This window comes from Trypanosoma rangeli, assembly GCF_003719475.1.
Source record: "Trypanosoma rangeli strain AM80 chromosome Unknown Tra_15.4_contig_00387, whole genome shotgun sequence".
In the NCBI taxonomy this organism is placed as follows: domain Eukaryota; phylum Euglenozoa; class Kinetoplastea; order Trypanosomatida; family Trypanosomatidae; genus Trypanosoma; species Trypanosoma rangeli.
In genome coordinates this window covers 1-11,314 of record NW_021706133.1, presented here as the reverse complement: position 1 = coordinate 11,314, position 11,314 = coordinate 1, and the positions used below count along the sequence as shown (strand labels likewise).

General features: G+C 50.8%; 5 protein-coding genes across 5 annotated transcripts, besides 8 other annotated features; all 5 read left to right on the top strand.

Annotated features, from left to right (window-relative positions):
- Positions 1 to 470: 470 nt before the first annotated feature.
- Positions 471 to 497: a sequence feature (A-rich).
- A 26-nt stretch (positions 498 to 523) lies between these two features.
- TraAM80_08204 (uncharacterized protein) lies at positions 524 to 2,158 on the top strand (the record flags this gene model as incomplete). Its single annotated transcript, XM_029384962.1, has 1 exon — positions 524 to 2,158. One exon carries the CDS (start codon positions 524 to 526, stop codon positions 2,156 to 2,158), a length of 1,635 nt encoding a protein of 544 aa, XP_029235184.1.
- Positions 2,159 to 2,473: 315 nt separating this feature from the next.
- Positions 2,474 to 2,518: a sequence feature (A-rich).
- Positions 2,519 to 2,527: 9 nt separating this feature from the next.
- Positions 2,528 to 4,144, top strand: TraAM80_08203 (uncharacterized protein; the record flags this gene model as incomplete). Its single annotated transcript, XM_029384961.1, has 1 exon — positions 2,528 to 4,144. The coding sequence occupies one exon, from the start codon at positions 2,528 to 2,530 to the stop codon at positions 4,142 to 4,144; it is 1,617 nt and encodes a 538-aa protein (XP_029235183.1).
- Positions 4,145 to 4,210: 66 nt separating this feature from the next.
- Positions 4,211 to 4,230: a microsatellite.
- A 377-nt stretch (positions 4,231 to 4,607) lies between these two features.
- TraAM80_08202 (cytochrome P450 reductase C) lies at positions 4,608 to 6,560 on the top strand (the record flags this gene model as incomplete). Its single annotated transcript, XM_029384960.1, has 1 exon — positions 4,608 to 6,560. The coding sequence occupies one exon, from the start codon at positions 4,608 to 4,610 to the stop codon at positions 6,558 to 6,560; it is 1,953 nt and encodes a 650-aa protein (XP_029235182.1).
- Positions 6,561 to 6,679: 119 nt separating this feature from the next.
- Positions 6,680 to 6,704: a microsatellite.
- A 627-nt stretch (positions 6,705 to 7,331) lies between these two features.
- Positions 7,332 to 7,361: a sequence feature (GA-rich).
- Positions 7,362 to 7,615: 254 nt separating this feature from the next.
- TraAM80_08201 (calmodulin-like protein containing EF hand) lies at positions 7,616 to 8,926 on the top strand (the record flags this gene model as incomplete). The annotated part of the gene is made up of 1 exon (XM_029384959.1): positions 7,616 to 8,926. The coding sequence occupies one exon, from the start codon at positions 7,616 to 7,618 to the stop codon at positions 8,924 to 8,926; it is 1,311 nt and encodes a 436-aa protein (XP_029235181.1).
- Positions 8,927 to 9,046: 120 nt separating this feature from the next.
- Positions 9,047 to 9,085: a microsatellite.
- A 55-nt stretch (positions 9,086 to 9,140) lies between these two features.
- Positions 9,141 to 9,157: a microsatellite.
- A 394-nt stretch (positions 9,158 to 9,551) lies between these two features.
- TraAM80_08200 (RNA editing complex protein) lies at positions 9,552 to 11,015 on the top strand (the record flags this gene model as incomplete). Its single annotated transcript, XM_029384958.1, has 1 exon — positions 9,552 to 11,015. The coding sequence occupies one exon, from the start codon at positions 9,552 to 9,554 to the stop codon at positions 11,013 to 11,015; it is 1,464 nt and encodes a 487-aa protein (XP_029235180.1).
- Positions 11,016 to 11,280: 265 nt separating this feature from the next.
- Positions 11,281 to 11,314: a microsatellite.

Here is an 11,314-nt window from a genome sequence, read left to right as displayed (position 1 = left end):
GTGTCCCCGACGATGTGGCGCCAAACAGGATAAGGAAGGGGGAAGGGAAAGTGTAAGGATGAACGTACGACCTCTCCGATGGCCCGATGCCGTCTTTGTGCGGCGCCATGGGGCCGCTGTTCTGGGTGCCTGTTTCCCTGTTCTTCTGAGAAGGAAAGACACGGGGATATTGCGAAGCTAGTAGTATAGAGAAGCGAGTAAGGAAGCAGACTCCTGAAGTTATGTACGGTCTGAGAAATGACCGCGTAAGGGGAAGAACTAGTAAGAGCCCCGTGTTCCGCACATGTGATTCTTTTTTTGAATTTCTTTTACAATGTGCGCAAGGTGCAGGACGTGGGTCCCTCTTTTGTTTCCTTATATGTTTTTTTTTTGGTGCTGGATACTTTGTGGCCCGTGGTGTCCACTCGCATCCCGTGGCGTGCGCACTGCGCGATGCGGATGATGCGCGTGCATCTTTCTTTCCCGTCATGTTTTTTTTTCTTTTTCTTCTCTTTTTTGTGTGTTAGCTGAGTTGCAAGTTTTGATGCCGTTAGTGCCCATCGAAAAACCTTCTGCCAGGTTTCATGTGCAGCTGTCCGGCAGCAGCATGTGTGGCGGCGGTGTGGTGTCCCCCTGTACTGGCTGTTGTAATACTTCCGATAAGACACAGTTTGTTGCTCCCTCTTCGATCACGGGGGCAGTTGTATCGCTTGGTGTGACGTCGGAGGATGCGTGTGGGAATAATTCTTGTCAGCCACGACGTTACGGGGGCGCTATTGTGCGATTGAGCGAGTTGCAGAGGTTGGGTGGTGTGTTGTTGCCTACTGCATTGTCTTCTGCGGGGCCCTTGGTTGAGGGAGATAGTGCACAGCGGAGACCTTCATCAGATATGCTGTCGCGTGCAATGGGTTTGGCGGACCCCGATGAGGTGGAGAGGCGTACTTTGCACAGTGATGTTCGGATGACTAGAACCTCAAGAGCGAGGGATGTGAGTAGTAGGAATGGGAAAAGGTGCATGTCTTTTTCCCATGGGGAGCAGACGAGCCGTAGCAGCAGTAAAAAAACCGTAGGTGCAATGCGCAGTAAACTAGAGCGAGTACGAGGAAAGAACAACAGTTTGCAGCTAAAACCTAATGGAGAGCCGTATGAGCACCGATGGTCCACGGTGAATGGCCGTCGTCAGCTGCACTACGGCGGTCATACATACACGGGTAGAGCCGCCCACCAGCTTTGGGGAAAAATAAAGGCTGCACTCTCATCAAAGGGTTTGTCGTCTTCAAAGGTGCCTTCTAGGGCGAGAAGCATAAAGAGGCAAAATCCCAACGGAAAGAAACGCGCACGTACAGGGGAAATACTAGCACCTGATGCTATTCCACCTGTTCCTATTGTGACCAGTCATTTGCCGTTACAGCACGTGAGGCCGATATATACACCTCCAACTTACGTCTCTACAACACGCACCAGACTACTGCTTGATGACGAGGGGGAGTCAGAGCCGAAAGGAGATGCGGGTGCTGATGTGGTGCTTGCTTCTAGGATAAAAAGCAGGTCGGTGAATAGCTCGGATACTTCGATAACCTCGAGTTTAGCCTCCATGGAGGTGGACGGGGACAGACTGACCAGCAGCGTGAGTAGCCTCAGCAGCGTGAGTAGCTTCAGCAGTGCGAGCTTATCTGACGCAGGTGATGGATGTAATCACGATAGTAATGTTACAATGGGATGCGTGAAGAGCCAAGACGTTGGCTCTGCAACGACAAGGAGGCCGCCTGTGCTGGTAGAGCATGAAGGCTGGGTCTACCCGGCAGAGTTGCTGCCGGTATTGTGTAAGAAGCAAGATGCTGGCACTTCGCTTGCGCGGAAAGTGGTTGAGAATGCTGGAACTTTGGGGACCGACTCTGCGGGAACAGGCAACGCCAAAAACGCTGGTAGCTTGGCACAAAAGAGCCACGAGGTAGAAAGTAATCCGAAAGCACGGGGCCTGACTGTCCTAGGTTGGGATGGCGTTGGAGATGCCCCCTTGGCGCTTTACCGTCATCGAAATGACGCCACCAGGACCCCCAATTTGCCGAATTCCCTACGGTACGAGGAAATGGATGTGCTGGATGACTTTTTGGATGTGGATGCGGCGGATTTGTTTGTGGCTGGTGATGAAATTGGAGGTATGCGGTTTGCCCCATAACGTTTTCGTGGATGTTTTTTTTTTTGACTCTGTGTCGTGCCGTCATGCATTCCTGATTTTTTCTTTAAATTATTTCCGTTGTCGTTGTTGGGTGGCGATTGGGACGGGTGTGAGTTTAGTTTAAGTGAGGCACACTCTTTTGCGCCTTCCTCACGATGGACAATCCGTGAAACTCTCCACTAAAACAAATACGCTGCTGGAGAACTGGCAGGTGACACGGGTATCAAGAGGCTTTATCTCTTTCTCTTTGTTTCCCATTTTTTTCTCTCTGTATGTATGTGCCTACGTACATGCTGCAAATATGACGTTCCTGCCTTGTTGTTGTTTTTTTTTGTTTGTTTTCTTAGTGTTTTTTTTTTTGACAGTGCTATGAGCTGTAGCTCTCACGTGATGGCACCGAAGCAGCCTAGGCAGCAACACCCACGCCGCCTTTTCATACGGCAATTACCGCACGATATCACCGATGTGAAGCTCAAGGCTGTGTTACTAGAGCGGAGCGGGTGCAGCGATGTGCAGGACATGGTGGATATTTTTGTACTTCGCGGCTTTCCGCGTCTCGGCGACCGCCCCTATGTTCCTTCTACCGCCATCGTCTGCGTGCGCTCAGTTCAAGATGGTGGCGACAACAACGCGTCCAAACGTGTGATTCAAGCGTTAATAGACGTTTTTGACGGCCGTGTAGTCTTTGACAAGGACGATGATGGACCTGGCGCCATGGCGTCGCTGGTGGAGTGGTCGCCGGTGTATTTTGACGTCTTCCCACCTTCCAGGCATGGTGCGGCTGGGAAGAAACGGAAGAAGCTTGTGGAGATGGAGTGGCGTCCAGGCACTATTGAGGACGACGAAAACTACAGGCGCTTTTGTGCCAGGCTAGACACGCCGGTGTGCGAGATGCCGTCCGAAGCGAATGAAAAGCAGACGCAGTTTGACGATGGTGAACCTAAAGTGGAAACCGCGCCGAGGGGGCTTCTTGTACAGGAGCTTCTCGCCGAATGTGGGCATCTGAATAAAGTGAAGGCTACAAGAAGGCGAAGGAAGAGGAAGGAAGAGGTGTCAGAGAAGGTACCACGGAGGACGAAAACAAAGAAAGCTAGAAAGGGGATGTCGCAACATGAAAAAAAGAAGCTGCTAAGGAACACGCCTTGCGAGAGTGCACGAGAAGTAAATGTAACCATGGCGCCGAAGGGGCGGTCCAAGGCGGAGACGAAGAAGAAGTTGTGTGTGCCTCGGATACTACGACCCGAAGGTAGGGGTGACGCACCGGTAGAGATTGGCGGTATGCACGAGGGAGTGGGCGTGGACGCCGAGCCAAGGGAGGTACGGCGGCAGAAGCGGAGGCAAGAGACAAAAAAGGGGCGGGTGCGGGGTAGGAGGCTTAGCGAGAATGAGGAACATGATGCCGTTGAGAGGACGACCGATCGCGGCAAAAGGAAAGCGCGTCGTAGTAGAAAAAAAAAGGACCTCCATAAAGCAGACGGAGAGAAGGGTGAGACGCCAAACGCGGAAACGTCGAAAAGGTGGGAGACAGAGGGAAAGGAGCTAGGTCAAGGACATGCAACAGAGGTACAACAGGAACGGGAAGAAAGCAAGCCGCAGAAGACACGGGGAAAAAGGCAAAGGGAGCGGCATAATAAAAATTGCGCGCGGGGGAAGGAAAGTAAGAAGAAAGGTGCTGCATCGCCGACTTCAGTAGACGTCACTGCAGAGGATAAGGGCAAAGGTAGTGCACGCCCGCGGGGACCACACGTGGACCCGTGTGGGGAGAGGGGCTTGGATCCGCATTTAAACCCCACAACCGTTGCTGCAGAAGGATATCCTTGCGATGCTCCTCTTGGGGAGGGGAGGAAAGAAGGAGGAAAGGCGTTTCGTCGCGGACGGCACAAGAAGAAGCCATCAGATCGAGGAACCAAGGAACCATCTCAGGTTTTGGGGTTGTTTAAGAAGTCAGGTGAGACCATTGTTGTTTCTTCAAGCGACCAAAAGTGAAGGCGCTACGTGGGAAGGCTGCGGTATATGACTGGGTGTCGCATCAGAATCAGATAAGACGTTTTAATATATATATATATATATATTTGCAGATTACTTATGTTTAAGATAAAAATTGTGCTTCCGTTTTTTTTTTTTTGCTTTTGCGTGCGTTGGTTCCATTCTTCGTGATGGATTTGATGCCCGTATGCTGATTTCCACCACATGTAGGCGTATAACTCAAATTAAGTGCTGGTTGACGACAATATCGTTTTTTTTTGTTTGTTTTCGTTTGCACGAGGATGTCAAGGGGGTTTGACATTTTGGACTCTCGCTTCTTTTGGGGGTATCATCTCTCTTTTGCTGCACGCATTAGCATTTTGTGTTTCCTTTGTTGCGTTTTCCATCTTGTTTCTTCACACATGCACAAACCCCTACCCATTACAAGTAACACACGCATACATAGTCATTAGGGAGATCAACAATGTGGATACTTATTGCCCTCATTGTAGTTTTTTTGCTACTTTTGCTGTGGGCATCCGAGCTTCTGACGATGCTTTCCCTATTGGGGACGCTTCTCATCTCAGCGCTTCTCGCGCGGCTTTCAGGTATGTTTCTTTTTGGTGATAGTTCCCAGACGGCGATGCTGGCGACGCGTGCGACAACGCAACCAAAGGCGTCAAGTGAAAAAAAGGAGGTGAGTGTTATTTTTGGAACTCAAACGGGTACAGCAGAGATGTTTGCAAAGACACTTGTGCGGGAAGGGACACGACTGGGGGTTTCTACAAAACTTGTTGACGTGGAGAACTATGAGAGAAGCAATCTCGAGTACGAGAGGCTCGTGATAATTGTCTGCGCTACGTATGGCGAGGGCGAACCCACAGATTCAATGAAGGAATTTCACGACTGGCTGATGGATGACACCCGTACCCCGGATGAGGAGTTGCGAAACGTCAAGTACGCCGTATTTGGCCTGGGCGATCGTCAGTATCGTTACTTCTGCGAGGAAGGCATTGCGGTGGATCGTCGCATGGCGGAGTTGGGGGCGCAGCGCATATACGGCCTTGGCTGCGGCGACGCTGGTCAAAACATTGAAGAGGAGTTTGATGAGTGGCGTCGCGACTTGTGGCCGGCAGTGGGTTGCATGCTTGGAATCGTGTTGCGCCAATACACACAAGAACCAGTGGAGCCGGAGTGCCGCATGAAGATGTGGGACGTGTCGGAGGAGGCTCCCCTCCCATTCCCGAAACTTGCCTCTGTGCTGGAGCCAACCCAACGTCTGCCTGCATGGGTGCCGGTGGTGGCAAACGTGGAGCTGCTGCGTAACACCACCGAGCGCAGCACGCGACACATTGAGTTGGATATTGAGGGCACAATCATCTCGTATCAGAGCGGCGACCACCTCGGCATCCTTCCACACAACACTGATGCGATGGTGGATGCCTATCTGCAGATACTCGGTCTCAGCGGGGAGGAAGCCTCGCAAGTGTTTTCCTTGCAGGATAAAACGGGGAAAAATGTGTTTCCGGCTCGTGTCACGGTTCGAACGGCCCTCAAGTGGTACATTGACCTCGCCGGACACCCAAAGAAGTCCACACTCCGTGCCTTTGCCCACTTCGCGAAGGATCCAGCCGAAAAGGAGGCATTGCTGAAGCTGTTACTCCTGGAGCCGGAGTCGATGAAGGAGTTTGCCAAACTTTCAGCCAAGTTGTGGAACATTCACGGATTCCTTCGAAAGTACCGCTCCATTTCGTTACCGCTTGAGTTTTTTCTTGAAATGATGCCGCGGATTGCACCTCGTTACTTTTCGATTTCTTCCGACCTCCTCTCACATCCCCACTCGGTTTCTATCACAGCAGCAATTGTTCAGGGCGGGCTTTGCACAGGAATGCTGCGGGAAATGCCATGTGGGGAGAAAATTCCTGTTTTTGTGCGCAAATCTAAGTTTCATCTTCCATTGCGAGCGAAGGAACGGCCTATTGTGATGATAGGGCCTGGAACAGGTGTGGCTCCCCTTATTGGGTTTCTTTATCGCCGCAATGCATGGAAGAAGAAGGGCAACAAACTTGGCAAGGCGATGCTCTTTTTTGGATGCAGGAGGAAAGACGAGGATCACATTTACAGTGACTTTATGATGGAATGCTTGACAAACGGAACATTGTCAGTGTTAGACGTTGCCTACAGCCGAGAGCAGGAGGCAAAGGTGTACGTGCAGCACCGTGTGAGGGCTCGTGAAGATGAAATTTGGGAAATTTTGCGCGATGGAGGAAATCTTTATCTCTGCGGGGATGCAAAGTACATGGCGAAAGATGTAGAGGAGACGCTGGTCGAGATTGTGCAGAAAAAAGCACCTATGAGTGAGGAGGAGGCAAAGACCTACTTTGTGAAGCTTCATGAGAATGATCGCTACCTGAAGGATGTTTGGTCGGCGTCGTAGCGATCATGGTGCCAGGGAATAAACAAAAAAAAAAAAAGATGAACGTAAATGCGGGCGGGTGGGGACTAGCAATGATGTGTCTGTGTGTGTGGGGGGGGGGGGGAATGTAATAACAGCAAATAATATATATATATATATATATATTGTCCAGTACTTTGGTGGTTGCGTTTGGTAGTAGACCTCCACACTGAGGAAAAGAGAAACGGAACCAAAGCTGCTGCAGGGTAATGTATGCGCATGTATGGTGTCTGCCTTGCACCTGTGTGTGTGTGGAGGTGGGTGCTTGTCTGTATGGAGGAGAGGCGGGTGCCCACGCTCGTAGATGCGTATGCTCATGCATGCCGGCACGGGGAAAAGGGATGGAAGCAGCTGGAAGGATATGCAGGAGAGGTGCCGTGCGAGTGGAATTGGTCTCCAACCCCTCCCCTCTACGGCGCTCAAGATGGTTGTGGTTCGAAGGGGGTGAAGTGGGGGAGCTGGAATGTGAATGAACATCAATAGCTTCAATTTGTGAGTATAGACAAATAGGGAGAATAGATGACAGTACCCAACTGCCGCCTGTGCAGTGTCACGCTCGTCTAGTCTTACGGCTCACATATATTTCTGTGCCTGCACAGGCGGAGGAGGTATTCCTCCTTGTATGCTTCTCCGTGTCCTTAGTGGGACTCTCACTGCATACAAGACTATACCTGTTGGGTCCTTGTGGCCAAAGCAACAAACACAACAAAATAAAACTTTAAGCACCAGCCTTTTCTCGTGCGCTAATTCATCCTCCTCCTCTCTCTCTCTCTCCCTGTTCTCATATACGTATCCAAGGAAACGCAGGTATATATATATATGGTTTTGGGCTGGTGTAGTTTTATATCGCTTTGCATTTCACTGTGTGAGTTTTATGGGTAAAGTGCCATCATCTCACGCAGGACAAACACACACAACGGGGACATATAATAAGAATAAATAGTACACAAAGTAGCTGTTGACATCTACGGCCTGGCTACACACATTTACGTTAGAAGTTTCATTTTAATTGAATTGTACTCTGGGTTGATTAGAAAATGTCATTTGATCTTTTAGCCTGCACGGACATACGTGGGGAGAAGCTTAATGTTGAACTGCCGTTTATGGAGCCACCGGACTCACTTGCGGAATTTTATTGCATATTAGAGCGTGTTTTCCGCGGGGAGGAGAACGACGTCAAGAAAAGAAAGGCAGAGACGTCGATACATCCTTCGGAGCCATTTACCGTGAGTCGTGTGCAGAGATACGAGGAAGACACACAGACGTGGCTGGAGCTCAACGATGTGTGTGAACTACACCTACACGACCAGTTGTACGTGTTTCGCAGGCATGCAACAAGAGCGGATATCTCGACACAGCGCGATATTCCCGCGCCGCGCAAAAGCTCCTACTTCATTTCGTGTGAGCTAGGTTTGGCGAACACGGCTGCGGAGCCCAAACCGAACCATAACCGCACCTGGGAAACGTCCCCGTCGCCACCTTTACTCTCCTCTGTGCCACTGCAGTCAGGTGCTTCTGGTGTACCAAGGAATGAGAATCTAAAACAAAACGGCGGTACGCTACAAACACTTCCTGCGCATCACACGGAGTATTCTGTAGGGGTGGAAAGTAATGGCGCCCACATGCCGACCATGGAACATGGGTACAGTAACCTTTCAGCTGTAAGGGAGCATCTCTCGTCTGAACAGGTAGGTGTGGTTTTTGCCGTTGGGGATTCCAATCACCGCGGCTACCTGACACTGCGTGATTTTCAAGGCATGCTCAACGCGTGTGAAATTCAGTTTCCAATGGAGGTTCTGGAGGAAATTCATTGTTGCTTTGCAGCAGAGAAGCGCGGTGAGGCAGTGATGGGTTTTCAAGATTTCCAGAACTTTGTGCAGGAGTTTGCACAGACGGCTAGTGTGGCTTACACGCGCTTAGGTGTTCGTGCGCGCCAACGCGATATCGAACAGGAGCAGCGTGACAACGCTGCCGCCGTTGACGGGCTTCAGGCAGAGAAGAAGGCACTGGAGGGACGCCTGGAGGTTGTGCGGAGACAACTTACCAGGGAAAACGAGAAGGAGGCGCGTCTGCGAAATGAGTTGGATGACTTGCGGGGGCTAGACGAAGCCGACTACCGCGAGCAGGAGCAGAGGCTCCTTGACAAGGAAGTTGTTGTATTCCAGTATCGGCAAAAATTGCATCAGGAGGAGAACGACTATGAGCGCCTGGTGGCTGAGCGACGGCGGAGAAAACCTAATATGTCATTGGGGAAATTGCCCGTGCAGATTGGCGGTTGTTCGTACAAGCCGCGCCAATACGCCGTTGCCGCGGCAGCAGGAAAGTACGATACAAAAAGGAAGTGGTAACACTTTCAGGGGCAATGAAGTGTCGACCTGAGCATCTGATGAGGGGAATGGCAGGGAAACAGGAGGTATGCCGAGGAGTGGGATCCCAAAACGAGAATGAAAAGAACTGTTGGTCAATTGAACAAAAGGAAAAGAAAAGAAAAAAAAAGGAAAAAAAAACTGTAGACGTATTGTTGAGGTGGTGGGTTGTTGTTGGAGTTGTGTTGTCCCCTAGTTTTTTTTTTTTTTTTTCTCTCTTATCGTATTTGTGTTGGTTTGGCTTCCTTCAAAGTTTCTTTTCTCCACGTACACACACCCGCACGCCCACAGAGAGGCGTTCCCACCTTTTTTTTCCTTCTCTTGGGGGTTGAACTATCGACATGCCAATTTCGTGGTAAGTAAAATACTTGTCTGTTTCAATTCTCTTTCTGCAGCTGCTGTTCCCCGTTTTGGATCCCAGCACTGCTCTTCAACGCGTGTATGTGTAGGCGTGGTGGGTTCGCTTTTTCTTTGTCCTCCGTTTGCGTAGCTGTGCAAGGTGATTGCAGGGGCGGCACGCGGTGAAAGGCGTCCAAGGAAGATTATTTGTCTAAATGTCATTCCATCCCTGTACACATTTTCTTGCCAAAACGTTTTTTTTGGGCAAATGCTGCGACCCGTACGACTAGCGCGTCAGTCTGTTTTCCGGGCGGTTCCCACGCGGCGGAAAGGAATCCGGGACAACATCTTCACAGCCACTAATGAGGGCATGAGCTGCGATGCGGTCTCTGCGCCTCAGCCCACCATGCGCATAACAGAGGAGTTTTTTCTTTCCCCTAACTTCAACCACTGTCGGCTATGCGGCGAGGTGCGGTCTTGCGGAGTGTCGCATAGAGGGTCAGTAGCACATCAATTAGTAGAGTCGATCATGTGGCTGTTGATTGCCAGAGCCAGAAGGCACCCCAGCGGTGCTGTGGGGGTAGCTCCAGAAGCGGCTCGTGCTTTTTTTATTGAGGAAACGCAGCGGTGGGAACAGGTGCTGCGTCACTCCTGCTGCCTCCCTCTCAAGCGACGCAAGGCTGCTGTTTGTGGGTGGGAAGAAAACAATGAGTTTCTTGCGGCGAAACTTTTAACAGAAATTGCGCCGGAGAATCTGTGGCGTAACGTTGTGGAACGCAAAGCATCACAGTTACGTGATAAGCTTCAGGTCTTGATGCAGTTGGGCGTTTTGAGCGTCGTGACTCCGCGTGGGGGTAAAACGGACACCGGCACGTTTCAGCGGGATGCCGGGTTTCAACGGATGGAGTGCATTGGCGACCATAACTGGGGGCATTCCGTTTGCCATCGGCTGATTGTGTTATATCCGGAGGTTAAGTGGCGGACACTGTCGAACGTGTTTGTTGTCGATGCCCTTCGCACAGTGCTGGAGAGCAACCAACACTTGGATTATGTCTTTACAGCGCTCCAGCTGGATGACATGCTGGGGTCCTGTGAGTCGCAAAGGAAATCGACCAAATTTAAGGCTGATGTGGTGGAAGCCATCGCAGGGGAGTTGCATGTGTCACTGTGGTCACTGGAACCGTACGATATGGATGGCATCAACACCCGCTTTTCTTTGCACGGCGTACCAATCACACCCTCATTGGCCATTTTTGTGAGAAGTTGTCTGAACGAATTAGTCGATATTATCTTTTATTGCTACATGGCAAGGTATAACGCGCCGCTGGTGCGGACCACTGTGGAGCTTTTGCGCCGCGAGGAATATCTTATGGATTCTTCGTCGTCGCCATTTTACGCTCTACGTGGGTCACGGCGGTGGCGATTAAGCACAACGGGCAGTCCGCATTGGATTCTTCCCCCGCCCTTGCCGCTGCAGCGGGAGCCACGGCCGCGGGGTGGCCATCCCAATACACACGTGGCCTCTTCATGGGCGAATGCGTCAGTCTCACTTACGGCACCTGACCCAGGTTCTAAAAAGGAGGCGGTTCCAACTGATGGATTGCTGCGGGAAACCAAACGGCCCGTGAAAGTCCCTGCAGAGCGACACATTACGCGAATTGCCGTACGTGAGTTGATAGACAATTGTGGTGCCCTGGATTTCCTTTCTAGCACGCAATTAAAAGGCGGTTAGAAGCAGAAAAGGAAGCGGAGAAAAGGATAATGGCAACCAAAAGTGTTTTTTTTCCTGCCTGCCACTTGGTCTGTCTCTACGTGACGGAGGAGGAAGGGAGGGAGTGGAATGCGAAGAAGGTGAGCAGTGCACTAATACTATTTCTTTCTCTTTTTGTGTGGGTGTGTGCTTGCCTGAATCCGTTAGCTTTGTGAGAGATTTCAGGAGGCTTTTGAAGAATGACTATTCACTTGGACTCATTGTATGCGCTTCTATGTTTGAAAAGGAGAGAGAGAGAGAGAGAGAGAGAGAGAGAGAGA